Here is a 27,720-nt window from a genome sequence, read left to right as displayed (position 1 = left end):
CACCCAACAATTGGTTCCTTTTCCTTTATTCTTTTTGCATAACCATTGTTTGCCATCAGCTTGCGAAAAGGAGAGCTGCATAGACCAGAGAGTTCAAGTCTCATTTTGCTTTTTTGTATTAATTAACTTCTCTGGATGGCAAAAATAATAATCAAAGCAAACAGAGTTGGAAGGCCAACCAGAGAAGGCATGGCAAGATAGTGCAACAGGTTATTTGGAATCCAAAAGGGTTACAATATAGAAATGTTCTGCAGATCACTTTCCTGCTAGATATTATAAAGTCACCAGTTACTTTTTTAAAAAAAAACAACAACCAACAAAACACAGACATACACAAAATACCATCTTTAACCATTAAAAGAAACAAAAACATTTCATCAAGTAGCTTGCATTGCTCAGAAAAGCAGTGTTTTGAAATACTTGGCAACAGCAAAATCCCCATTAGGTAACAGCTATCCGGGCAAACACACATAGGCTGAGGTAAGTTAACTTCCAAGGAGTTCATAAAAAGAAAGTTTCCAGTCCTCTGCCCACAGCCTCACCCCACATTATTCAGGTGGCCCCCCCCCCCAGACCTCTAGAGAGGAATTTTAGGGGGTATAAGAGGCTATTGAGAAGTGAAGGACATCAGAAGGCTTTCTTCCATTAAACTGCATAAGTTTACTTATCTAATGCTCAGAGCCACAGTTCATCCTTTTGTATTTAAAGGCACATGTGTTTATCATGGACAAGATGCCCATTTTCTCTAATGCCTGATGTGCCTATTCTTTTAAACCCGTCTCCTTATTTGCTCCCATTCCAATAAAGGCTTCCATTTGGCATTCAGATGTCATGTGCCCCAATGCCCAGTTCTGATTTGATTCACATTTCAGTCAAGATCTTTTCCCAAAAATAAGGGCAGGTCAATCTCCTGAGATACACAATGACTGCTGTAATGGTCACAGGTGTTGTCCAACTGACTTTCTCAAAATTGCAATCTCTCTCTCAGGAGGTGCAGAGAGGAAAGATACACCAAGGATAGAGATTCACCTTTAGCCATATTGCATTAGTTTATTTTTATTTTTAGAATCTATAAGAATCAAAGTATTCTAGTCTGCTCAAATGAATAAATAAACCAAAGCAGGAAGGATGGTGAGGCATCTTTTTGAGGTCCTGTGTGCTGTTACTGTGGTGAATTCTCAACAGCTGACATCCTACTTACACCATGGTTGCATGCTTTTAGTTCAACCACCAAGGCTTTTCTAAAGACAGTCTTGATTTTATGGAGGATGCTCAGAATCACATTAGCAAGCCCTTGCCCCCTCCCCACTTTTTTAGGGCTGAGAATATCAGGATATAACAAGACACGCTTTTTAGTGTTTGTAGTGCAGATACTCTCCAAGGGGCCAGGAACCTAGTTTTTTGCAGCTTAAGAGCTATTCCTTTCCTATTGCCTTGCCACATCATTGTTCCCCTTCAGGAGTTTCTACCTCAGTTACTATCTTTGTGCAATTAAAGAAGCACAGTGCAAATAAAATAACCATCCCAGTCAATAAGATCAGAAGGATGATCATCAGGGTCTGTTTGGAGAAGATGAAAGTGTTCAAGGGAGTGTTACAGGTCTCCACCATTTAGGATTTCAACTCACTGTGTGAGAAGGCAGAGATTGATTTATTTTTTTAACCCATTGCCCTGCACTTAACAGATGCCTCCCTGTTTCTCCCCTAATACTCCAGCCCCACTACACTGCCCTTACAGATCCATCCCACATCCACAAACTTCCTACCAACATACCTTCTTCTCCCTCCAAACACACTCCTGTACCCTGTTGACCCAGTACAAGCCATTGTTAAAACCTTGAGTGTTCTCTTTACATTCCAAAGCATATGCAACAAATAAATACTTCTAGCCAGTTGCACTTCTAACCCTGTCGGGGGAGGAGAAGACAAAGTCTGAGGAAAGTTCTCTCGTCCCACCTCAAAAGGAAGTGCAAATTGTTTGGACAACTCCGTTCCTTCTGAGCCAGAGCCACTGCGAGACATAGCTGCGGATGTGTGCATTGATTAGCGCAAAGTCTTCCCGTGGCCCCCTCAGCTGAGTTTCATGCTGATGGCCACAGCCCGCTTGTAGACCTCGGTGACGTTATCGCAGTCCACCAGGGAGAAGCAGCTATCTGCCAGAGGGTTTTGGCAACGAGTCACTGTCCAGCGGCGGAGCCGCCGACCTCCCGCCTCTCCCTCCTCCTCCAGCTGCAGGAGGTCATCTGCAGAGACAGATGCTCGCATCGGGATGCCTCCGCTCCCAAGCATCCGATCAGGCAAGTCAAGCTGGTCAAAGGACTCTGTGGAAAGGATACTGTCCTCGCTCACCGCACTGGATGGGCGACTACGGCAGGTCAGGGGCAGCTTGGGCAAGGCGACTTCTGTAAAAGGGGAGAAGACCTTGGCAGGAATGCTGTCTGACTCGGTGCTGCTGGAAGAATACTTGCCATTATGCTTCAGGATGCCTTTCCTCCTGGTGTGATGGTCATAACTGGAGCTCTGAGGTGAGGATGCAGAGGAGGCGTCACCAGAAAAGACGTTGGCATCGAGGTCCATGCTAGAGTCCAAGACACCCACTGATTCACTGCGCTCTGGGGAGGAGTAGTAGCCAGACTCTCTCTTTGGGGGCTTCTTCAGGATTCCCTTCTTGGGTGCGGTAGGAGTGGCTGCAGCATCTTCGTTCTTGCAGTTCAAAGCCTTGGATGACAAGACGCAAGTCAAGTCAAGGGCAGTTCCAGTATTGCCCTCCTTCCTCATGTCCACGGGAGGCGCCGTCACTAGAGGAGGAGGGGGAGCCTGGGTCTTCTCGCAGGAATTCCTCTTCTTCAAGATGCCTTTGGGTCTCTTGAGGATAGATTTGGATGGGTTCTCAGGAACAGGCCCTGTCTCCTGCAGAGCGTGGGAGACGTCGTTCTCCTTCTTAGACTTCTTCAGCGAGCGCTGCCTCTCCAACGTGACGCCAGGGATGTGCTGCTTGAAGAAGCAGCGGACCTTGGAGCCATTCTCAAAGAGGGGCCTGGAGGAGCGGCGCAGCCACTCTGCCACGGTGGCCAATGGAGATTCGTTCTCACGCAAGGACTCCTGCTCCCCAATGGGCACCTTGTAGCCCCAGTTCACCCACCAGTGGCTGGCAATGTCTTCAATGGTGGCTCGGCGCTCTGGGTTCACCATCAGCATCCACCGGATCAAGCCGCAGGCCTCTGAAGGACAAAGAAACCACATCAGATACACAGGTAAGGGCCATGTTCCATTTTAAATCTCCTTTCCCTAGAATCTCTGTGTGCTTCAAGTAAGTGAAGACTCTGACCTCTCCACCTCCATGTCAGCCAATGGCTTGGCCTGTTTAACAGATATTCAAAAGCCAAGACACCTGGCTGCACCGTGAGAGCAGGGTGCTGGACTAAGATGGGCCATTGACCTAATCCATTAGGCTCTCCTTATGTTCATGACCACGTATTTTATTTAATAAACAGGGACAGTTGCATGCACTGGCTGCTATGTGCCTTATGTTGTTTGTGTTAACTGCACACAGAGGCACATGATGTGTAATCCACACTTTCATAAAACAATATCAAAACGGCAGAATGCAGAACTTCGACTGCCATTTCCACTCACCCGATAGCTTGGTGGGCTCTCTATAGTCACCGCTTGAGATTTGCTTGACCAGAGTCTTGTAATCTTGACCATCAAAAGGCATTGCGCCATGAATCAAAATATAGAGGAGCACTCCAAGGGACCAGCTGTCAACCTGAAGAAACAGAAGAGACAGCAGCATCAGCAGCTGAAAAGAACAAGGACTGTGTTGCTCATTGCTACTGCTTTAATTCAGCCTTCTGGGTGTCACTGGACTACAGCTCCCTTCATCCCCAACCATGCTGGCTGGGGCTGACAGAAGTTATAGCTCCAAACACAGGGAGGGCTCATATGTTGGATGGAGCAGGTGTTGGATGGAACAGGCTGCTTTAATTGCTAGGCAAAGACATATCAAGACACATAATTTGAGCTATGTGCCATGTAGACAATATCATCTTACTGATGATATTTGCCAAGGAAATGAGACAAGGAACCTCAAGTCTGGGAGCACATGGACAGAACCATCACAGGTCTAAGAAGGGGAACCCTCACCTTCCCTGGGGTTACCTAAGGCCTCTGTGCCCTGAAGGAAGGCAGAAGATGAGAGCGAAGCCCAGACTAGAAGGTACATAACTGCCAGCCCATGAGGGACTGGCCTGAGAGAATGTTTGGGTATGGAGTTTGTTTTATAAGCAGCCCTCTTACCTCAGGTCCTTTGTAAGGCCTTCCATTGACGATCTCAGGCGATGCATAGAGGGGGCTCCCACAGAAGGTCTGGAGGAACCTGTCTTGTTGGAAGACATTGGAGAGGCCAAAGTCTGCAATCTAGGGGTGGGAGGGAAATAAGGTCACAGGTTAGCACTGTTGTTGGTGGAAGACCACTACCATAACCTGCATTGTGTCTATTAAAAATATTGCTAGCCTGAATTAAGATTTGAAATCTGAACCCACAGCTTCTAGGGCTGGGCACTGGATCACAGCTGCACCGGTTGAATTTCTGCCTGCCATGCACTTGTTCAGGAGCCTTCCAGGAAAAAGGTGGAAGCCCTAAAAGCACATTCAGTTCCTAGACTAAAAGCAGAGCTGCTTCATCAGGAATGTACCAGGGCTTGAAGAACTGAGCAGCTGAGCTCTACCAGCCTTGCGCTTGTGCCACAGCTGCAAGCATCTGCTGATACCACATTTTTAATACCTTTGTTTATCCAGACTCACAGCCAATCAGATCAGCCAGAAGGTACAGAACATGTTTCCAGGTTCACAGTTGCGGAACGGCCTATTGTTCAGGCAACATAGACCATGGGAGGTCTTTTGTTTATTATTAACTGCACAAAAATCTCCATTATGTTAACAGTTGACTGGCTCTTTTTTTTTTAAGGAGGAAAAACTCTCTGGGTGAAAGAGTACATGGTTTATGCCATTAAGCAGAACTTTGGGAGTCTTATTTCCTTATCCTTGCAATATATGAGGAGTTGCAGGAGTTTAACAGTTCTGGGATACCACATTTTCCTACCAGTCCCTCTTGCTGCATTATGAAAGGTAGGAAACTCAGTGGGCTGACACCACAAATCTGGGCCTTGAGGCAGTGCCATCTTCATGTATCCCTCATCACCTCTGTGAACCCAGACCTCATAGGTCCCCTACAGAAGGGTTTGGCTACATAAGCACCTATGGGAATTAGCTGATGTACCATTATCATAGCAGATGCCTGGCGGTCCAGTAGGACCATCGCAGTTTTAAAGCTATTACAATGGATTTCTTTTCTCTGCATAGAGAAAAGGGTAGCCCAAGGTGCTGCCCTTATGTACTGTCTGCTGGTGGACTGCAAACTCAGTCATCCCTAACCAATGGCTGTGCTGGCGGAGGCTCAGACTCTTATGGGTTCAAGCCCCACACTGGGCAAAAGATTCCTGCATTGCAGAAGGTTGGGACAAGATGAGCCTCGTAGATCCTTCCAACTCTACAAATCTATGATTTTATTATATCTGGAGGGCCACATCCTGGCTACCCTTGGCGTAAGATTTATCCTTCCACGGAGTGTGAATAGTCAACATTGCTTCTTTAAATTATCAGAGAAGTTTCCTACTTGGTCATCTGTTGCTCAAAAGGTGCCTGGGAATTTCACTTTCTTATTATTCCATAGTAGGACAACTCTAGGTATTATCCTTTTGCACAGAACCAGGGTAAACTCTGTTGGATTATTCTTAAGCCTGACAACTGAAATATGTGGTCTAATCATCTTGGACACAGGCATTTCCTCCTTGCTTGTAAGCCACAAAAAACTTTCCCCTTATCCCTAACTTGCCATGAGTCACTATTTGGATTACACGGAATAGCTGCATGTTTATCATGGGAGATATGCCCTGGTATTCTGGTAACCGCTGGCTATTTATAGCTCCTTCGTCTCCCTGGTTAAAGGATCATGGTCCCCGACAAATATCAAGGATCTGGAGGACAGCATTTCTTGTTTTCCACAGTTACAAGAAATAGCAAGGCTCACCTTTCCCCTTTGCAACCCTGGCATCCAACTGTAGCGGGTGCCAGTTTAGAAATGAGAACAACCCACAGAGAACATGGTCTGAACCATCCTTGCCCAAACATCTGCCCTCCAGATGTTGTTGGACTCCAAATCACATCGCATCCTGCCAGCCTGGTCAATGGTCAAGGATGAAGGGTGTTGTGGCTGCCCAAACATTAAGACTCCAGGTTCCAACTCCACAATGCAAATGTAAAGCATATTCACTGGCTACAACATTTATTAGATTCCCACCCCCTTTCTCTTGCATTGATTTTAATTTTGTCATTAGCTTTCTATTGCGCTTTTAAAGTCCTCTTTTTTCTGTATATTTTGCTAAATCTGAAAGCAACCTTGACTTTAAAGGTGCAAATAATGTCCTCACAGACATTTGAGCATCACATGTTGCAAGCTACTGACAACTTGAATAGCTCCACTTACCTTGATGTTGCCGTTAGCGTCCAGAAGGATGTTTTCTAGCTTCAGATCTCTATGAACAATTCCATTCTGTTGAGAGAGGGAAAAGGAGAGTTTAGGTTTGTTTTTTCTGGTGGAAGCCAAAGCATGCTAGAAGTCTGCCTCTACTAATTCTGTCCATCTATAGAGATGCTAGCAGTGTGTTTAACAGACTGTTGGTTTTTTTCTTAAGGGCAAAAAGCCCAAAGCAGCCAGACAGGAAACTAAAGTGAGAGACACAATATACACACCCACTAGGAATACAGGAGAGAAAGTTCTAACAAGGGATTCCAGCAAATGTTCAGCCCAACAATTAGGTTCAAATTGAGAACCTTCCACTTTATTCTACTGTCGAAGAGCAACTAGAGAACTTTCCATAAGAGCACGTGCTTGCATACAAACCTGAGAGCCATGTTTTCATAATCGCAAGTCCATGAAAATAAGTAGGATCACCACAAATGAAAGCTCCAATTGCACTATACAATGACAAAAGCTCTGAATGTCTACAAAGGACCTCTTTAACCAAGTGTTGCATGTTGCTATTCTTGTTTCCCCATCTCCAAAACAAGATGGTGGGTGAAAGATGTCAGGTTTGCTAGTGTCATTTCTCAGATACAAGCTCTCTCCTTTGCATTCAAGATGCATCATGTCATGGCCATCCACATATTGCCTATTATCTGACCAATGTTTGGTACCACTATCTGCCATGGACCTGAAATCATGTGATGGAGCCAGCACATTCAGTTGCTATCATTGCCTGATATTTAACAATTTCATGAGTAAAGTAGAAAGAAGTCAGGCTCCTAGTCCATATTATTGCAATGTGGAGTTTAGGTAATGCCATGACAAATTGCAATTATGTTCCCTGCTCACACCTTCCTATGTACCACGCTAGCCCATTTTGTCCTCTGGCCTTTAACATTCCTAGAATCCCAAAATTCCTTCCCAAAAGAAAGTTCCAAAACCTCCCTCTCTACATTCCTCCCCACATTCTGCAACAAAAACAAAACATGCAAAGTAGGAGGAGGCCAGGAATTCTAGACATTTATTGCCAGGGTATATATTACGAGTGCTTTATCCAAGCTCAATCTATCACCTTAAGTTTTTTTTGTCTGCCTCAAAACTTCAGCAGATCACAGGAATACATTTTGAAGGTAGAATAAATGAGATTAGCTGCTTTCCAGTTTAGCAAATGAGCTTACCATTTTTGGTATACACTTTGCAAGGGGCAAAAATAAAATTAACCAAATCCAGACTTTCAAGAGTCAACGAAATTTCATGGGCTCTGTCTCTAAACATTCAGTGATGCAATACTACCAGCATCTGTTTCCTTAACAGTCAAAATTGAAAACTATAAAAAACTGATGACACAGCAGGTAGAAAGAGGTTTGTTCGCATTCCCCATACAGATCAGCACAACTGAATTTGTCGCTTCACAGGGACCCTTTCGCTTCAAGTAAAAGTGAAAATGCAAGCCAGAATGCTTTACATTTTTAGTATTAAATCCAGTGTGACAGCTATGGGTGTTCCCCCAAGTGCAAGCTTGACATTGACAATACTACTGTGACTAACATCGTTAGGAAAACAGTGCCTTAGCAGTACACAAAACACCCTGAGGAAATATGCAGCTTTGCTTGTCTCCGAACACCATAACACCTCTGCACAGAACACAGTACCTGTCCAATCCAATGCTACACATAGAACACATCCAAACAACACAGCCTGTGCGCATAAAAACCTTTGTGGAAACTGAGCATGCAGTTTGGGCCTATGTGTACACTATAATTCAGGTGACTTGTCCCAGGGGCACCATGGCTTGGAATGGGCAGTATTGCTCAAACTGGCCCACTTATGTACAGCAGGACAAGGGTCTAATAGCCCTCCCCTATCACTTCTTTCCTTCAAGGAGGAAGGTAGCCCGCCAATGTTTATGTCCTTGTTAACATCAAAATTCCTATGACTGCCAATAATTACTAGCCTTTATATCTGTAACTGTTCTATAACAGTTCATTCATAACATATTGTATGCTCCGTGCTTGAAGCATGTTGCTGCATGGTGATGCAAATATATTGTGCACTGTATGTTCCCTGTAGACCAATGCAGATCCACATACTTGTTTCACACAGGCTTATGAATGGGTCAGAGTGGTTTTCCGCTTGCCCCATGGTTTCTAGGCACAGGTCAGAGCAGTTCTGCCTTTGCCCTGCTGCTTTTCCACAGACAGCCTGTGCTTTAGTGCTAAATTGGAACAAATAGCAATCCGGTTTGCTCAGCTTCAGCGGTAAACTGTGGATTTTCCCAAGCGAAAGCAGCAGGGCAAACAGCACTGTGGATGAATCAACAGATACAAGGAAAGCAAGAAGCAAGAGAATGAGCCCTCTTTTTTTGCTGTAACATGGGTAAGCAGAACTTGTGGATTACACCATTGGGGAGATCAATGAAGACAAGGAGGCAACTCCTGGTGATATTTGAACAGAGTCCCAAGACTCCTACGCTTCTTGACTTTCCAAGTGTCTTAAGTAACTGCTGGAGAAACAGCACAGACATAAGAAGGTGCACCAAGACTTTAAGTCATCCAATTGACTCACCTTGTGACAGTAGTAGATAGCAGACACCACCTGCCTGAAGAAATGTCGGGCTTCCTGCTCAGTTAATCTCTGGCGCTCACTGATGTAGTCGTAGAGGTCTCCCTTGCTGGCATACTCCATCACAATGACAATCTTGCTGCTGTTTTCAAATACTACATAAACAAGAACAGGGGCGGCATTAAGATGAATCACAAAGAATCCAAGATTTCTAAGCTGAACAATCTTGATGACAAGTCTGTGGCTTTAGTTCCTATCCCAAGAGTGCGGAACTTCTGCTCCTCTTGACATTGTTGGATTCCCAGTTCTCATCAACTCCAACCAAGGTGATCAATGGTTAGGGATGATGGGCATTCTAGTCCAACAACCCCGTCCCTGTCCTATCCTGACTTGTGTCCCTTCCAAATCAGGCTCATGAAGTTGGTGCTCTAGGGTACCATTTCAGTTCAGTTCAGCTGCAAATGCAGCGTTATTTTAAAGAGTACATTCATATAAATTCTAAGATGGCACAACACCTGCCTGTTTAACAAACAGGCACATTTCATTCAAGTCTAATGCATTTTACCAGTTAGTAGCTTAGGGTCAGGTTTTTCCTATCACAATTTAACACACCGTTCAAGTCATTTTGGGGTTAAAGTAAGAGCTATGGACCAAATGGCACAGGCTGTACAAACACACAGAGCCTTGTGAAATGCCAACCCTTCTGCTATATTTAGCAGCACGGTGCCTTAAGAACTCTCACCGTCACCAGTATTTACAATACTGCACGTATCTGCCATATGCCAACAATAAATATGCAATACCTGGAGCCAGGCTCCAGGTTAGAACACACACCTTACGTGGCATTTCAGAGTTCTAAGAACAATTTTGCAGGAATCCTTACTCTCAAAGCTGGAAATAATAGGAGCTGGCTGCTATTGCTTTAAAAAAAAATAAAAATAGAGAGAGACCATGCCGCCACTACAAGTTGTTTTGTACACAAAAACAAGGAAGAAAGTACGAAAGGGTGTAGGAGGGGAACTTTTACCCTCTAGATCTGTGTGCTGCTGCTGCTACTACTGAGTCATCCATTTGTGCCTCCGGTAGAAGCCACAGAGTGTTTCAACCCTTGCAACATTGTGGAGTTGACAAAAAATGGCATTTATTTGTACATTAGAATGGGAAACAGAAGAAACAGCAACCAGCACTGCTTAGTGAAAAGAGCTTTGTGGGCCCCCCCCCATTAGTTTTGCAGATAGCCTCCTAAAAATTACAGAAACATTTTACCACACTTTTGATACCTATAGTAAATGGAAATCATGCCCTATGCATATCATATTTAACAGTATCAGAATTGATTATATACAGGTCTCTCCATGTATATCTGGTTGGAGCTACAACTTCTTGAGTTAAGTCTGACCCCTTTCTGAAAAGTCAGACGTCTGAAAAATAATGAAAAGGAGGCTGGCACCAATATTATATGGATATACAGTGGTACCTGTACCTGAAGAGGGGCAGTGTGTTAAATGTTCTTACCTTCATGGACAGCAATGATGTGGGGGTGATTGAGAGATGACATTATTTCAATCTCTCTCCGGATATGGACAAGATCCTGCTCATCCTTTATTTTGTCTTTCCGGATAGATTTGATGGCAACCTGGAAAACAGGGAGTTTGAAAAATGGTTACCCAATAAGTCATCTCCTTCGTTGCTGATGGAAATACAACATACCAGTGTGTTCATGACTGGAAATAGACCAGCTACAAGCTCTGTGTCACAGGGGTGATATCTATTAAAAATGACCCTTCTGCAGTTAGGATACATCACTGTATGGAATGTGACCAGTGAACATGACGTAACATCAATAGCTTTACTTGATGCCCTTAGGAACAGTTCTCTGTTATATTAGACTGAGAATAAGTCGCTCAAATTTATAAAGAAAGGAAGAAATGGAAGAGAAGCCATGAGTTCCAGGTAATGTTCTCTTTTGTGGAAAAGAAGTACTAGTAAACACAGAACTCCTCCCCCCTCCCCACCCCAGCAATACAACCAGCAATCCAAAATGGTGGAAATTTGAACCGGCAGGAGGAAACCTTCCAAAGTTTGCTCAGATTTCTTTATTATGAAAATTCCTCCACAAGGAAATGAAGGGGAGGAGAGAGGGAAAGTGAGAGGACCAGAGAATAGATGCAGCTAATCCTCTTTCAAAGGGATTGTGAAGACAATGGACTCCTTGGGTTGAATTTACAAGGGAATCCAGCACAACCTCGTTTCTTCTATCAGACAAGAATGCGGAACAGCATTAATCCTGTAAAAGGATCCTGGAGGACACATAATACTAAGCCTCCCAGCAACAACAAGGAAAGGGAGGCCTGGCCTTGCATCCCAAAAGCAGTGAAGTGTTAGAGCTCTCTCCCATGCAACCACCATCAACACACAATTCACTATTACCACTAACAGATAGAGGGCGCCACTGTGCATTTAAGTCAGGGGTCAGCAACCTTTTCCAGCCATGGGCCGTCCCTCAGACCATGTGGGGGGCCGGACTATATTTTGAAGAAAAAAATGAACAAATTTCTATGCCCCACAAATAACCCAGAGATGCATTTTAAATACTCATGTAAAAACACTCTGATTCCCGGACCGTTCATGGGCTGGACTGAGAAGGTGTTTGGGCAGGATCCGGCCCACGGGCCTTAGGTTGCCTACCCCTGATTTACCGTAAGTATTTCAAAGGATGGGGTACCCTGTTTGCCTCGGCAGCAAAGAGGTCTGGCCTTGGAGGCCTGACTAAGGGCAACAGAATCAAGAGATGGTCCAGTTGCTAGTTAGAAAGTTAGCTTGGGATCCAAGAAATCAGATTCATGTGCACTTCCTATTCAAAAAAACCCCATGATTTTAGCAGTCATATACAATTCTAAGTGGTTTGCTTTCAAGCTTCCAAGCGAGCCAAATGAGAATCCAAGATGGTGGCCTTTCCCACTGCACTTTTAGGAAAATAAAAGTTGCCCTCAATCACAGTGTAATAATCACAAAAACTATCCTAACAAGAATATTTTCAGAGAAATGTAAGTGGTGCATGCAAGTCCCAGAATTTGTTAACCCAATATTTACCCATCAATGCTGGCTGCTCTCCATATCTAGGGTCACTGGGTAATATTGCCACAGCAGTGTGTTGTTTAGCAATACCTATTTCATCACCACCTTCCCACTTATGAGTTTGTTGAGCTTTTTGAAGTTAAGGAATTGTATCCCCAAAAGATAAACCAATTATGTGAGCTCAACCAGGCACACCATGAATCATTTCTTGCAAAAATGATCAGGGAAGTTCAAAGCAGGTTCTTCTATGCAAGAGAGATGTATAGATCAATCAATGACATAAAAGAAAATGAATAATATAGGGAGAGGTGCCTGGGGGCAGGGGGCAGCCTACAGTTTTCTTGCAATAGGAATTACTTAATCCAGAGTTGTCACATAAGTCAACATCCAACCTACACTTGGCATTACAGTTACAAGTCGGGAGCATCACGCCCACATCCAGTAAAGACTTTATCTGCTAAGTGCATTGCCTACCAACTAGCAAGGTTGAATGGGGGAACCAAATAAATAGGAGGTGTAAATAATGTTAGAAGCAATACAGATGGTGTGTTTGAGCTCAAGTCACTTTCCCTAAGTGGCCTTGGTTCAGGGGGTTAATCTTTAACCCTTTCTGCCTCAGTGCCTTATCACCTGGTCTCCCTTCTGGAATGTGCACAACTGTTGGACAATGCAAAGCCCTTTTTTGGTAAACAAAGATACAGCCTACTAATTTTACAAAGGTCCTCATCCATTCCACCCCCTCCCCTCAGGAACCCCCACTATTGAGAATCCCCATTGCTCCATTATTCACTGACCCAGAGGCATGTGCCCAGAATGCCAGGCATCTAGTCTGGTCTGAACTGCCCTAAGGATTTGGGCACAGCTACCCCAGAGCCTCCTGCCTTGCCTTCCCAGAAATTAAGAGTGCTGCCTGACAATTAAAGGACCACAGCTTGGAGGCCAGACTGAGCTCACTTGGGAAGAGAAGATTCAGCCTTTTAATAGCTCCACTTTGGGACCATTGTATGGCAAAAAGTGATATAAAAGTACTATAAATTAATAAAGGGCGACGGCCACACAAATCAAAGTGTGCTCACATGTATTAGCACATGCAAGCCTTTGTGCACCTGCCTGGCTGCCCTTCCAGCACACAGACTCAAGTGTGAGGAGGTGCTACATTTTCCTCAGTGACCCCGCAGTGACTGGATTAGCAAATTAATTTTAGCTAGTTTCTGAAGTGATTAAACCTGCAACTAACACACTCAATGTGCGATGTATGAATGTTGATAATCCGATCCCAAATTAGTATCAACAATAATCCAGGCTTGCATTATTGATTTTCTGAAACTTTTCATCCTAGAGATCCCTGAAGGGACACATTAGAAGCTGAAATTGTGTGAAAGCTCCTAATTTTGCTTAAAAAAGAGTAACCGGATCTGTGCTTTCTGTGGCCTTTAGCCTGTTCCTGTGTTAGAAATGTATCATTTCTGTAGAAACTCACACACATAACTGACAATAAAGTGTACAAATTGAAGGGATGCAAAAATTAGCAACTTTTTATCCATCTCACTAATTTTTCTTCTTCACTGAGGATGACATTTGATGGGGGGGGGGTGGCAGCAGCTGAGCAGGACTCTTATTAGATGGCAGCAATGAAGATCAGAGCATGACTGTAGACCCATAAGAAATTCCCCTGCCCCTGTTCATAATGCACTTGGAAAGTAAGTGTCATTGGCCCACAAGAGACTTTGAGAAAGTTTCCATTAGACTACTAGCCTCACACCCTTTCAGAGACCAGTTAGACTAGGCACATCTTTTGTGAGGCTTAACCACTGTATATAGTGCACTATGATTGTAGGCAGACCACGTATATCCCCAGTCAGTTCTGCTTGATTGTTATAATTTGGCTTTAAAGCCCATTTCAAATCCGGTTTTAATTATGGTTTTGGAGAGGAAGAGATCTCCCGACAGGTAATGAAAGTCTGTCAGGTGGTTCCAAAACCAGTTCCAGATTCTGCTCACTGCCCTAGTCCCAGAAAGCAATGAATTATATCCTACTGGCAGAGAGTGAGTGTCAACAGTGCCACAAGCTCTCTGTTTTTGCCGCCACAGACCAGTAGACCAACAGCTACCCCACAATATTCCCAAGATACTGGGGGTGTGGGGTGGGGAGAGAGAGAGACTTTCCATTTTTAGGCACACCACCCTCCCCCTTTGTCTGCACAGCACAGGACTAGGAGTCCATGTATCACATTTTGCTAGCAAAGTCTATAGAAACAGCAGGCTTCCTGTTTGATTTGGCAGAAAGCCAAAAGCTAAAAGCTACTCTCCAGCATTTAGGCAGATGTAGAATGGCAAACAGGTGTAGAAACCAATTCAGCTCATCACTTTCATCTGGTCTGCAGTTTCACATGAAGCTCCAGATAGAAAAGGAGGCTGCTCATAATCTCTGTGTAAGCAAATAAACCAGTAATTTCATAAGGCCCGATATGAGCTTTGTTTGCAAATAAATATATTAAGTACCCGGTGGGGTACTTACGTACATAGAAAGGTGCCTGCATTAAAAGTTCATTGGTTTCTTCAGTCACAGTACGTCTGACACAATATCAGTTCATTTAAAATGTGCACTCCTCTACAGCTGACTCAGGATTTACTTCCTTTGATCCACAACATCACAGAGCAAGATTTGCTTGGATGCATTTGAAGCCTAAGCAGGCCTAGATGTCAGCAAAAGCAGGTATCAAGATGATTCACTGAGATATGGTGACTCTTGTGTCTTCTATACAGAGGCACCGGTTATCACATACATCTCAATTTTCATTCATGTGGAAATGGAATAAACAGAATGAAATTGGGGTTTTACATTGAAATTAGGAGAGGAGCTGCACCGTTTGATATTAGTAGCATCTGGAGAGCAATGCTGGTACTGCCCAAGAAGACAGTGCTAGACATACTTACAGAAAAATACAATCATAGAACTGTAGAGTTGCAAGGGATCCCAAGGATCATCTAGTCCAATGCAATGCAAGAGTCACAACTAAACAGTTCTTGGTTTTAATAGCAGATCTTCCTTTGCTATGTCCCTGCACAGTTGCTGCATGGTTAACTCAGCCTTGGAAATAAAGTCACAAAAGTCACCAGTCTGCTAAGAGGCTATCAGTGTGCATTTCCAGACAAATGTGCATAGGAATGAGCAACCCTCACCCAAATGGTCTGGCAAGAGGAGGGCTTTATCAAGAGTTCCATCCATCCATACGCCACCAGCCTGCTCACTAGCCAGCATGGAATTCCTGGTTGCCTAAGGGCTACAATCAGGCAATTTGTTAAAGCCACTGATCAAGGACTTGAAAAATACTTAACAGACTTGTCAGTTAAAGAAACCAAGGTGGCAATATGAGGAAGGGTGATCTTTAGACCCAGCAACCATAAGCCCAGTGAAGCTTAACGAGGTTTGAATGTATTAATAGGAGCCAGGTAACACCTGGCCCCCCAAAAGTGTTTTTATCAGGCTAGATGTTAAGCAAAGAACCCCAGAAGGGGGTAGCAGAGATAGCTCAGTTGGTACAGCAGGAGACTCAATCTCCCCACCACATTGGGAAAAAGATTCCTGCACTAGACTAGGACTAGATGACCCTCATGGTTCAACACTACAGTTCCATGATTGATCTGTAGTTTGCAGTTTGAGTTTGCAAAGAACCTTCAAAAGGAGTGGGGGTGGGATAGGCACAATTCATTAGATTAGGCTGGATATGATGCGAAACAAAAGAGGCATCAGGTTGTGCCAAACTACCTGCAATTTTTGTTTGCATGTTTGAGCAACTCAGCACTGCAGAAAAAGGCCAAGCCCACTACTGCAGTAATATTTATTCTTTCCTTCTACAATACCCAAAAGTCAACATGCAAATTCCCCTTTCACAAGGAAACAAAACTGCCACTTCAGTCAGCATGACTGGGAGCTGTTTATCCACCACCCACATCAACACTGCTCACTAATGGGCCAAGATGATCATGCCACCAGATTAATTTATTCCCAAAATCCAGGGCTTTGCCAAGGCCTGCATAGACACGCCTTCTCCTACAGGGGTTTTGTAGAGAGACCACTGTCATTGTGCAGTAGGTTTCTAACAGGCTTAGGTGCCAGTGTTCAGAACCTGGAAGTGCTGCTATTAGAACACAGTCCCTAACAACCTTTGGGCTAATTTTAATTGTGTTCACACAGACACTGATGTACCTTCCCCAGAAATACTAATTTACACCAGCACAGCAAGGTCAAATCGGAAGAGAGAGAGACCGACCCTGAGAGCTTTGGGTCCCTTCCTAGATTCTGCAGAGATTCCCTCCCTGCCTGAAAACTCCAGCCAATGAAAGTCGACTTTCCCCATTTCAAATGAGGCCAGCCACAAAGGCAAACAGTGGCAGTGACAGGCAATTCATGTCAGATCAATAACAGCAGAGGAGAGAGGAGAACTAAATATAGCAGCAGAGGATTGGCTAGCTTTGTCCTCTACTTTTAAGGGGAAAGAAAAGAGTGCCATTGCCAAAAGGGGCCCCCAGACCACTTGCCCTCCCATTTTACAAGGGCATTTTGGCTACCACCAAAGCTCAGCCTTGCAAGGAAGCTGCTGCTATAAATGCCTTGCCATTGTCACCAAAAAAGAAAGCTACTTAAGGCAGTCTTGCAGAAGAGGTGAAATTTTCACCACCCTGGCTCAGTAGGATGTAATTGCCCTTAATCCTACCACTCTGTTCCTCACCAGCCAGAATGATTCACACCAGGAAAGTGAAGTTTTGCAAGGCCACCATTAACTTGCACAGGCCTGTCCCACAGCTTGCCAATTTAGTTTATTAACTCAGATTAGGATTAATTTGCTTTGCCTTCACTGTTTGCATCACTAATTTGGAACCAGGAGGCCTTTGCCAAAAAGTGGGGGGGGGGCGGGGGGGTGACCCCTGTCTCACAGGGCCACCCAACCAACCTCTTTCTCTTTGCACACCTCCCTTCCCTGCAACTTCACAATTTGTGAAGGCTGCCAACCCATGCACCATTAGCTTAGAGGAAGTGCCATTAAAAACCAGTGAAATTTATTTTTGAGTAAATCTGCATAGACTCAGATTGCAGAGCTAGTTACAAGGCTCATCTGAATTGCAGATTATTTTTAATTTTTATTTTTTAAAACGCACTCTGGCAGAAGATAACTGACATTCATTATGCAATCTGTTTCTATGCTGGGGGTTGGTGGGTGAGAGAAAGACATTTTTCCCAAGGATCTCGAAGCTGCCCCGGGCACCAGCAAACCCTGCAAGCTGTCCAATCGCGATTCACGCGCCCCTTCGTTGCCCCCCCCCCCCCGCTCTTGGAAAGCGCTCTCCTGCAGCACCAATCGCCCCGCAGCCTTTGCTGTCTGCGGCAGGGAACCCTGCGCTGTAGAGGATGAAGACTTCTGTGATCTCCCAGGGAGAATCTGCCAACCTTTATGGCATCAGATGCGCAAAAACCGCTGCCAGGCATCTCGCCATCCAGAAATGCAAAGGGGGTCCCAGTTGCCGGCTTACACGGCTTAAAACCTGGAGGACGAGAACGCCGCGCTTGCCGCAGAGGCAGACAGAGGGAGAAAGGGCTTTGAGCAGGGTGATTTGGCAGAGGGCGTCCTGCCGCTGCCAGCCACCTCGCTGCTAAACTGAAAAGGAACAGCAGTGCTGATGGTGGCACAAACAGCGGGAAGATTCAAGGGAGATCTTCCCGGGGAATCCTTCTGGGAAGAAAAATCAAACTGCGGCACCGCGGAGGGTGAGGGAGGATTCTATACAGGCAAGCAAAGGAACTTCTTCGGGGCAACCCTGTTCTGACACAAAGGAGGAGACCGATCAACAGCGCGATCCTATGCAAGATTAGGAGCAAGCAAGGCGTTCAAGGGGCCTGACTTCCGTGTAAGCGCGTCCGGGTTTGCAGCAGCCCCAACCAGGGGTGCCAACCTGATTAGAATATTTGACTGGGGGCAGATAAACCCCACCCCACATAATCGATCACAAGATGTGGCGCGCGCACCCTATTTGAATGTCAGTGCCAATCAACTTTGGGGGTGCCTGGCCCCTTCAAATATTTTATGGGGGGGCTGCTGGGACCTCCCCACCTAGGAGTTGGCACAGGGTCAGAATCCTGCCTGGAACCCCAAGAACCAATAACTGGCCTATAAGCTTTGGCGGAAATGTGCACGCAGCGCAATAGGCACCTTAGCCTGAAGGGTCCCGGCATACTGGCGTAAAGCGGATCCGCACACGCACACATGCACACGCACACGCTTCCCTCTCTCTCCTTACCAGCTTGCCAGATCTCTCCCGCGCCTTCTTCACCTTGCCGTAGGTGCCTTTGCCCAGGGTCTCCAGGAACTCGTAGCGATGCCGGAGGTTGTGCTTGTGGTAGTGGCGCTTCACCGCCTGCTTCTTCGCCGGGGGCTTGGGCGACGGCAGGAGCCCGTCCCTTAGCGCGGCGGAGGCCGCCGGGGGATCGGAGGGCCAGGCGCGATCCATCGCCCCCTCCGGCGCAGGTGACAAGCGAAAGCGGGCGGAGAGAGCGAGGGAGACGGAGAGAGAGCGATCAGCAGACTGCAAGCGCCGCTGGAGCCGGCCGGCCAACGCCGAGCCAATAAATGCTACAAACCTGCCCGCTGCCGGACCGCCCCCTTTGCAGCCATTGGCTGCGGCGGCCCACGTGGCCAACCTATTTCGCAAGGTGTCCGTGGCGGTGGGGGAGAGAAAGCGGGGAGGGGGGGGACAAGAAGCCTTGTGTTGTCAGAGAAATCTCAAGGATGCTTCGCCAGGCGCATCTGCGTGGGAGCAGAGCTCTATGGACCTCAGTTGGGGCTGACTTCCAAGGAAAGACGTGCATCGTGTGGTCGGGCTTTGTCTCAAAAGACAAAGAAAGCCAAGAAGACGTGATCGGTTCTATGGAGACAAGTTAAAATTACAGAAACTGAGCCACACGGCGGGGGCTGGGTCTCTGGAAAGCCAGCCTTAGCATGGCTGTTTGAAAGCGAGTTTCCAGCAGCAAGCAAGAGGCGGGAATCTTGAAAATAACTGCATCCTACAAAATCATTACTAGACTTTCAGCACTCCACAAACATGCTCGTTTTAGCACCTCGGGACCACATCAGAAAAAAAGGTTGCGTTTTATTTATTGCCTTTTTATCAAAAAGCATAGATGTTGCCTCTCCCATCATCCTCACACCAGCCCTGTGAGGCAGGACATATATACTTATTTCCCCATCAACAGTGAATGTCATACATCGGTCCCTTGCAGACTTCTTTTCATCCTGATTTGCTTACACAAAAAAAGTGTTAAGGTCACTCCCAGACTGTCCCTGTTTTCAAGTGGGATTCAATCACATACTTGCAAATTCAAGTTGTGAAATTATAGGTGATTGGGAGTTCTTGAGAAACAAAGGAGATCAATAGCAACTCTCTGTGATAAGGAAAGTGAGGGAGAATACACTGGGAAGTGCGATAACACTTCCTTTGATGCAACATCATCTAACCGCCCTGCAAACAAATCAGAATGAATGCTCAATAAACAGGTTGTTTGAAAGCCCCCTTCCTCACTAGGACACTATTCCCAATTAGTTATTTCCAAGGAAACAATGTTTAAAACTTGTAGCCCTCAGAATGATTTGGGGCTATATGTCCTATCATTCCTCACCATTAGCCATGATGGCAGGGGCTGATGGGAACCGGAGTCCAACAACGTTTGGAGGGCCAGAGGTTCCCCATCACTGCTCTAAGACTTCCAGTGTATTTAGAACAACAACCAGAAGACATATGCTAAGGAAATGATGCAAAAGCAAATGGTGAATATATTTGTTGCTACAAAAACCCTAAAGCAAAATTAATGGGAAACATCCTGTTTTATTCTGCAATCTATATATACAGCCAGTCCTATGCATACCTACACAGAAGTAAGTCTGGGCTTACTTGAAGATAAGTGTGCATAGGATGTAGCCTTAATATTTGAATGTCCTTTAGCAGTGGATTGTTTTCCTGTGGTTCAATAAAAAACCTGCTGGGCTATACACATTATGCAAAATTAATATGCAACCTCTATTTTGACTCAACTGTGGGGGGTTTTGATTTTAAAAAAATAGTATTTGCTGGGATGTAGAAAGGTTGCTGCAGGTCTTGTTGTAATTCTTTGTAGCGCTCCCCTTGCTGTATTTTCTTATTTGTATTAGCAATCATCTATGCCTTAAAAAACAAAACCCCCTCTGAATATACACTCAGAAGCTACTGGGCATTGGGTACATTTTTAGAAAATCTAAATAATAAAAACTCTTACAGAGTTGTTTTTGCATCTGAAAAACAACCCTCATATAGGTTGAAATACCCCCCTCCCCTTTTTATGGAACTTAATAATAGTTGGAATGACTGCCACATTGTGGTTTCAGATCTTAGAGAGGAAAGTTCCAACAGCAGTCAAAACAAAAGCTTCAGCCTGACTTTGGCATGTGAGGTCATCACATTGATTGAAGAAAAAGATAAGTACAGAGTTACTCATACAGACCTGGATTTTCCCAGAACTTCAAAGCGCTTGGGCAGCAATGACACATACCAGGGAAACACACTAATACAATCAAGGCAGATCACAGCTGAATATAAGATTAATTCAATCAATTGGGTGTCTAGTGTGGTTTGAATAAGGTCACTTGTAGCATTACAGGAATAATAATAATAATAATAATACAGTATTGAGTTGGCATCATTGCAATTCTTACATGACAAATGTTTTGTAAATGCAGGCAACAATATCATCATCATCAACAACTACTTGCATATAATATTCGGAGCCCACTAAGACTTGCAAATGTTTAGTTATCTAGAAATTCTTATGAGAAAGAGAGAAAAGGAAGAAGAGGAAGAAGAGTTTAGATTTGATATCCTGCTTTATCACTACCCTAAGGAGTCTCAGAGCGGCTAACATTCTCCTTTCCCTTCCTCCCCCACAACAAACACTCTGTGAGGTGAGTGGGGCTGAGAGACTTCAAAGAAGTGTGACTAGCCCAAAGTCACCCAGCAGCTGCATGTGGAGGAGCGGAGACACGAACCCAGTTCCCCAGATTACGAGTCAACCACTCTTAACCACTACACCACACTTATTTTTTAAAAATGTTGAGGCTCTCCAATATCTCGTTGGCAGGTTACTCCTACATAACTCCATTATGTTGAAGCAATCCACCCAGCACCAAAAAATCAACAGATATTTGAAGACACGTGGTGCATGTATCTTTTCTGCAACAGAAGAAACTACATCTTCCATATTGTTTTATTTTCTGCCCTCTCTCAGGGCCTCCAAAGCGGAAAGAGAACCTTACCACAACCATATCTCATTTTATCCTCGTGATAACTAGGTTAGACCGAGAAATATTAATTAATTAAATTTCCATACAGCCCTTCATCTGAAGATCACAGGGCAATTTATTTCTCTCCTGAGGCCAGCTATTGAGCTTTGCTTATAAGGACCTATGTTTGAACAAACTACGGTAATTTGTGTGCATACTGTACTTGAGCCCATGAGGTTCCATGCTGGCAACCAAAGCTTGTGCCTCTGAAATCCAATCTCAGCACACATTGGATGCCTAATCTTCTCCACTATAGCTAGTCTTTGCTCATGGGAGGGAAGCAGAAAGGTAGCAGCTTGCTATCCTGAACATCTAAGAAGTAACAAGATGATCAAGCATATCTTAAGTTTAATGATGTGCATGCTTTGCAATGCTCATTAAAAAAAATCCCACTTGAATACCTTAAGGATACTTGAAGCAACATAAAAGCCCAAATCCAGTGAATCTGGAGATAAAGATCAGTGACCACAATTGTTGGAGTCTTCGTGCATTCCTTGTCAATGACTCTCCCATTAAGGCTGCTTCCAGATGACATGCTTATTCATTTGTTTACAGAAAGGTTAAGCCACGACAGCTATTTTTTAGCATTCATGTTGATACATTTGTGGGTAGGTCAGACAACAGTGTGTCAAGCAAGTGTTATTCAACACTTTCCAGTGAATTTTCTCGTCATTTTCCACATTGCAAAAAGTCTGATATTTTCGGGAAGCGAGTTTGTTGCACAAGACTGACAAATAAACTTTAATGGGGCAACCTGATTTCACTGGTATGGGCAGAGGTGGACTTTGGTAATATGGTGCCCTGAGTGAAGACGAAATTTGGTCCCGTCCCCCCGATATTTCTTATTCTCACAATAATTCTTTTTGATACAGTTGCTTTTTTGTGGATCATCTCCAAAGGTACCCATATAAATAGAGATATCACCACCACCATCATCATGTGCCCCCTTGGCTCTGCGCCCTAAATCTGGTGTTGGTATGTGATTGAATGCCACTTGAAAATAGTGATAGTCTGGATGGAAGCAACTCTGGACTAAATACGTAAAAACACACCCAGAGAGACCTAACTCAAGGAGCCACTTGCTTGAAAAGGCATAGGGAACAAGGCTACAGATTAGCTGCTGAGTTCCACAGTGCAGAGCATAACCCAAATTGGCTGGGAAGAGTGATTACATTGTTAATCATCCAAGTTGCAAATATTCACATACAAACACCATACAGTAGCTATATTATCATAGAACTGTAAAGCACCATGAGGGTTATCTAGTCCAATCCCCTGCAATGCAGAAATCTTTTGCTCAACATAGGGCTTGAACCCAATGACCCTGATATTAAGAGTCTCGTGCTCTACCGGCTACATTCTCTTTCTTTCTTTCTTTCTTTCTTTCTTTCTTTCTTTCTTTCTTTCTTTCTGCTGCTATTACCAAACAGGACAGTTTTGAGATAGGCATACAGTATATAGACAGGAAGAGGTCAATAGCGTGTCTTATCCGAGATTCCATGGCAGAACCTAACTAGCCTTTTTGTGCTTGCAATGCTGCCATTCACAGCTCAGTGCATGCCTTACTTGTTTACCCAAATGAGGGCATGCAGTTATCCAGCTACCTAATTGTGCCTAGCGACTCAGAAAGCTGAATGCCGTGTCCCTATCCTTATCTGAACCCACAAATACTAGAGCCTCATTCACGGAGAGGCCACGTTTCCAAAGGAGGCTTTAGAGTTACAGTACTAAACTGATGCAGAGCCAGGAAGCCAGGCCATTGCTGCTTCTACTTCAGTTTGCCAAGCAAAAATAATTTATTTGTAAATCAGATACAACTAATATTGAGGACAGGGGACATTTATTGGAAGAAGCTGGTGTTCGGGCTTGCCCTCTGAGTACATGGCAGGAATATCCAAAATGATGGCTGCTTAATGTGCCAAATTTGTGGAGGCAGAATTTTTTGCTGCTGCTGCTGCTGTGTATACAGAGATCACAGGATGAACCAGTGACCATCAACCATGTAGCTGGGGTCACTCAAGGACTAATGAGTTCATGGAAGACTGAAGACTAATACACTCAGAGGAGACCATTTTATCAGGGATTACTGTGGGAATCCAGTATTACACTTAGATGTGTCCAGTTGATAGCAGTCGATAGAACCTTATGGTGAAGGATAGGTAATAAATTGATTGATTAATTGATAAATGTTTCTTACTTTTCCAGGTAGGTTTCTCACACACCTAAAGCACTTGCTGACCTTTTAGGGCCCACGGGCAAATTTGCAAGCTGAAGAAGTTGTTGTGGCATCACAGAGCACACTGTGGCCAAGCACAAACTGCAACCAGTTCCATTAGCCTAATTTCACCAGACAGAGGAGCTCTTTGGGCACCAATAAAGGTCACTCTAGGAATATATACACCTATGAGGGTCACATTGGTGGTCCCTGATCTAAAGAAACACCTCTTGCTCCTGTATGCACTTACACTTACCCCATGCCCTGGCGTCTTTAATGAAGGCCCATCTTCAAACCCCCTGAAATTTGACATTCAGCTTTTTTAGCAGTGCCCCCCCCATCTGCGGAATGCTCCTCTATAAAGACTTTCCTGGCACCTACTTTTGTGTCTTCTTGGTCCCAAGCAACACTTTTTTCTTCCCCAGACCTCTTAACACCTTTCAATATTATTTAACATGGTCGGTACTATTTTAATATCTGCAGAATTATGACAATCTGGCTAGTTTTATCTTTTGCAGTGGGGCTGAGTTTTGTTTTGCTAAATGGATTGATTGCTGGGGTTTAATTTGTGCCTATCAATTTTTATGGTTGGCTTTTGTTGTTGTACTGCTGCTGGGTTGGTTTTATCGATTTGTGGCTTTCCAATCAAACTGTACGTTATGTTTCAGTTTTGTCTGTTTTACTCTGGATGCCACTTGCTTTGCTTTAGGCAACTCATACACTAAACAAATAAATGCCTTCAATAAATTCAACTTAGAAGATGAAAGGGCTCCTAGGGGCCGACAGGTACTGTCTACCAAAGAGCTGAACCCATCGCAGGATGAACTCATTAGCCTTGTAAAGGTAAAGGTAGAGGTAGAGGGACCCCTGATCATTAGGTCCAGTCGTGACCGACTTTGGGGTTGCGGCGCTCATCTTGCTTTATTGGCCCAGGGAGCCGGTGTACAGCTTCTGGGTCATGTGGCCAGCATCACTAAGCTGCTTCTGGTGAACCAGAGCAGCGCGCGGAAACGCCGTTTACCTTCCTGCCGGAGCGGTACCTATTTACCTACTTGCACTTTGACGTGCTTTCGAACTGCTAGGTTGGCAGGAGCAGGGACCAAGCAACGGGAGCTCACCCCGTCGTGGGGATTTGAACCGCCGACCTTCTGATCGGCAAGTCCTAGGCTCTGTGGTTTAACCCACAGTCCCGCATTAGCCTTGTCAAATGAGGTCAAATGAGGAAGACTAATCAACTCATGGAACAACATACTATCAGTAGGGATTACTGCAGGTATGCATCTATGAACTTTTATGTTTCCAGTTAATGGCAATTTCCTGTGTTGCCAGTTGAGTCCTCTCCCTCCGAGATCCCAACAGCATGACTCCTAAGGGCTGATGATGGGGATTGTCTACTGAACAGTGGATTCCAGGTCTCCAGCACTAAGCACCAGATGATGAGGACACACCACATGGGATAGCTGTTGCCATTATATGCCTTGTGTGTGAGCATCTCCCTTCTAGAGGCATCTTGTGGCTGTGGATGGAAGCATAACCTTGGGGTCCACAGATCTTTGGTCTGATGCAGCCGGCATCCTCTTATCATCATCATATTGCTCCTCAGAAACACTGGGCTCAGTCTGCACACACACACACACACACACACACAGGCACACACTGTTAAGTTATTGCTGTGTAATGCTCAAGTTATGAAATTTTAACGTCTCACCTTTTGCTGAGTGTTTTTATGCTTCATGGCCAATGTAGCATGATGGGCTCCTAAGCCTCCGACACAACTTTTTAATTATTCCCTTTGATGTGGTCACAAGACATTCCATGTCACATTCTATGGTTGCCGTTTGCATTTGATCTTTTGCAGGAAGCCGTTTGATAAGAAAGATCAAGCACGGAAATATAAAACAGAAGGGCATGAGATGGAATAAGAAACCAAAGGTTTAGGTTTTCCTCCCTCTGGGCAGCTGCTTTCCCCTCCACCCACCCACCCTGCCTTTGAGGGGGACGACTAATGTGCCTATAGACCCCTCCATTATCAAGAACTATTTGCTTTCACCACCAAGGAAACAGAATCCTCAGGATCTACTTCAAATTCACAAAATGATGGGAAATGTCAGACAGTAACTAACACTTCATCTTGCGCTATGGCCCTTGATGCTTATCAAGAGCAATTTGGGGGCTTTATAATAGTGAGGGGGGTCACTGGCTGAGGGAATGCAAGGAATGAAGAAGAGTGCTCTCTGTTTTAACTCTTAATATGCCCTGATCATCTAATTTTGTGTCATTCCCCCTTTCTCCTTCCCTGTCTAATGGCCTCCCCACCCCCAACCTGCTTTACCTACTCTTGCCTTCAGATAATCTGCAGTGAGTTTTACATATACTAGCTACTAGTTCTGCATGAAAGGCAGCTTGTTTATCTCAACTTGTTAATGAGTATCAGCTCTTAACACATTTCCTTGTGAAAGGTGTGTGGAAAAACCCTCTCCTGATACCAAAAATGAGTATCAGATTACAGGGCAATTCTAACCAGGTCTACTCAGAAGTAAGCATTTTCAAATTCAGTGGGAGCTTACTCCCAGGTAAGTGGGGTTAGTATTGCAGCCTTAGTATGTAAAATGCCCTGTGTTTGAAAGCCACCTCTTTCCCTTTCCTTATTTGTTAGCTTGCTTTTATATGTGAATAAATGATCAACTATTCAGAAGGCAATAGATGCTAAGTAGATATTAGCAGTAAACTGTGAGAAGGGGGATTGTTATTTCCTCAAGGCCATGTACTCATCAATAGAGACTAGGTTCCCACTGACAGATCTACTATGAAACGAATGAAGCTTAAGATTCAGGACCCTTAATCCCGGAGAGACCCCAGAGGCAACTTTACATTGCTTACAAATTAAAAGCAATTAAAATTAAAAAAAATAAAAGCTTAAAAAATAGTCGACCCAATTTGAGTCACACAACAAGCTTGAGACTCAGTAGCACAGAAGATGTAAAAATGGAGTGTCACAGTACAGCACTTTAAAGCAAAATCTGGAATGTAGTGGTTAATTTTTATTTTTTAATGGTATGATCTGTTAGGGAACAACTCCATGGAAGAAGATAACAGTGGTTACTCAGGCCACATTGCTAGTTGCGAAGGAGCCCCCATAACAGCTCAAACTTCAGGGCCCCCCAAAATGTAGGCTTGCCACTGTACGTCCCTAGTAGGACACCACCAGAAGTGCCACATCAGAGGACCTCAGTGTTGGAGGTGGAATATAAGGAAGCGGATGGCCCTTAAGGGACTTTGTGCCCATTAAAAAAATAAAAATTAGGGCTTTGTGAATTGACACAAGTACCTTGAACCTGGCCTCATAGCAAAGCAGCCACAAGTGCAGAAGAAGGAGCTGCTAGCCAGTAGCCATAAGAGATTGGTTGAAAGCCAACTGAATAGAAAGCATTGGAGGGGTCATGTATGCATCATTCTTCTTCCTTTATTCAAACAGAAGATTGCAGTCTCAGAAGATGCAGCCAGGCAAACGCAGGGGCAGATTCTAAGATCATTTTATAAACACTTCACACTCATCAAACTTCCCCAAAACATTTGCAGCTCCCTGTCAACATGATGCAATCGTCTAGCTTAGCCTTGGGGGGGGGGGAAGCATCCCAAGAATGTTGTAGCCGAAGCAGAGCATCTATTTGCCAGGCTTTATCTGGGTGATAAATAGAGGAAGAATGGAATACTTTGCAAGGATAGAGGGCTAGGCGGGGGGGGGGTGGGGTGGGGTGGGGTGTGGGTGTCTCAGTTTCCGGTTGTGTAAGACATTCCAAGGTCCCTCAACGTTTCTGAATGCAGGAAGCTAAAAGTAAACAGAGCTGCATTGTGTCTTCTCTGTCCTTAGAAGTATTTATTGTTGCCCATTGTTGGGAGACATAGCTAAATGGC

General features: G+C 44.6%; 1 protein-coding gene across 1 annotated transcript; it reads right to left on the bottom strand.

Moving 5' to 3' along the window:
- Positions 1 to 10: 10 nt before the first annotated feature.
- On the bottom strand, positions 11 to 18,884 carry NUAK2 (NUAK family kinase 2). The gene is made up of 7 exons (XM_083444378.1): positions 18,523 to 18,884; positions 10,663 to 10,783; positions 9,151 to 9,302; positions 6,547 to 6,612; positions 4,299 to 4,418; positions 3,636 to 3,768; positions 11 to 3,220 (listed from the first exon to the last, which is right to left on the bottom strand). The coding sequence occupies exons 1-7, from the start codon at positions 18,730 to 18,732 to the stop codon at positions 2,070 to 2,072; spliced, it is 1,953 nt and encodes a 650-aa protein (XP_083300504.1). The 5' UTR covers positions 18,733 to 18,884; the 3' UTR covers positions 11 to 2,069.
- Between the last annotated feature and the right edge of the window lie 8,836 nt (positions 18,885 to 27,720).

The sequence above is a fragment of the Podarcis tiliguerta genome (assembly GCF_965153285.1).
Source record: "Podarcis tiliguerta genome assembly, chromosome: 6".
NCBI classification, from domain to species: Eukaryota; Metazoa; Chordata; class Lepidosauria; order Squamata; family Lacertidae; genus Podarcis; species Podarcis tiliguerta.
This window is presented reverse-complemented; position numbering and strand designations above follow the sequence as displayed.

Bases quoted from the DNA above. Each gene is read 5' to 3' on its own strand.
- NUAK2 (XM_083444378.1), bottom strand. From the start codon at position 18,732: ATGGATCGCGCCTGGCCCTCCGATCCCCCGGCGGCCTCCGCCGCGCTA. The intron at 9,303-10,662 runs GTAAGAACATTT...TTGTTTATGTAG, and splicing joins CATCATTGCTGTCCATGAAG to TATTTGAAAACAGCAGCAAG. The intron at 3,221-3,635 runs GTGAGTGGAAAT...TTTGTCCTTCAG, and splicing joins AGAGCCCACCAAGCTATCGG to AGGCCTGCGGCTTGATCCGG.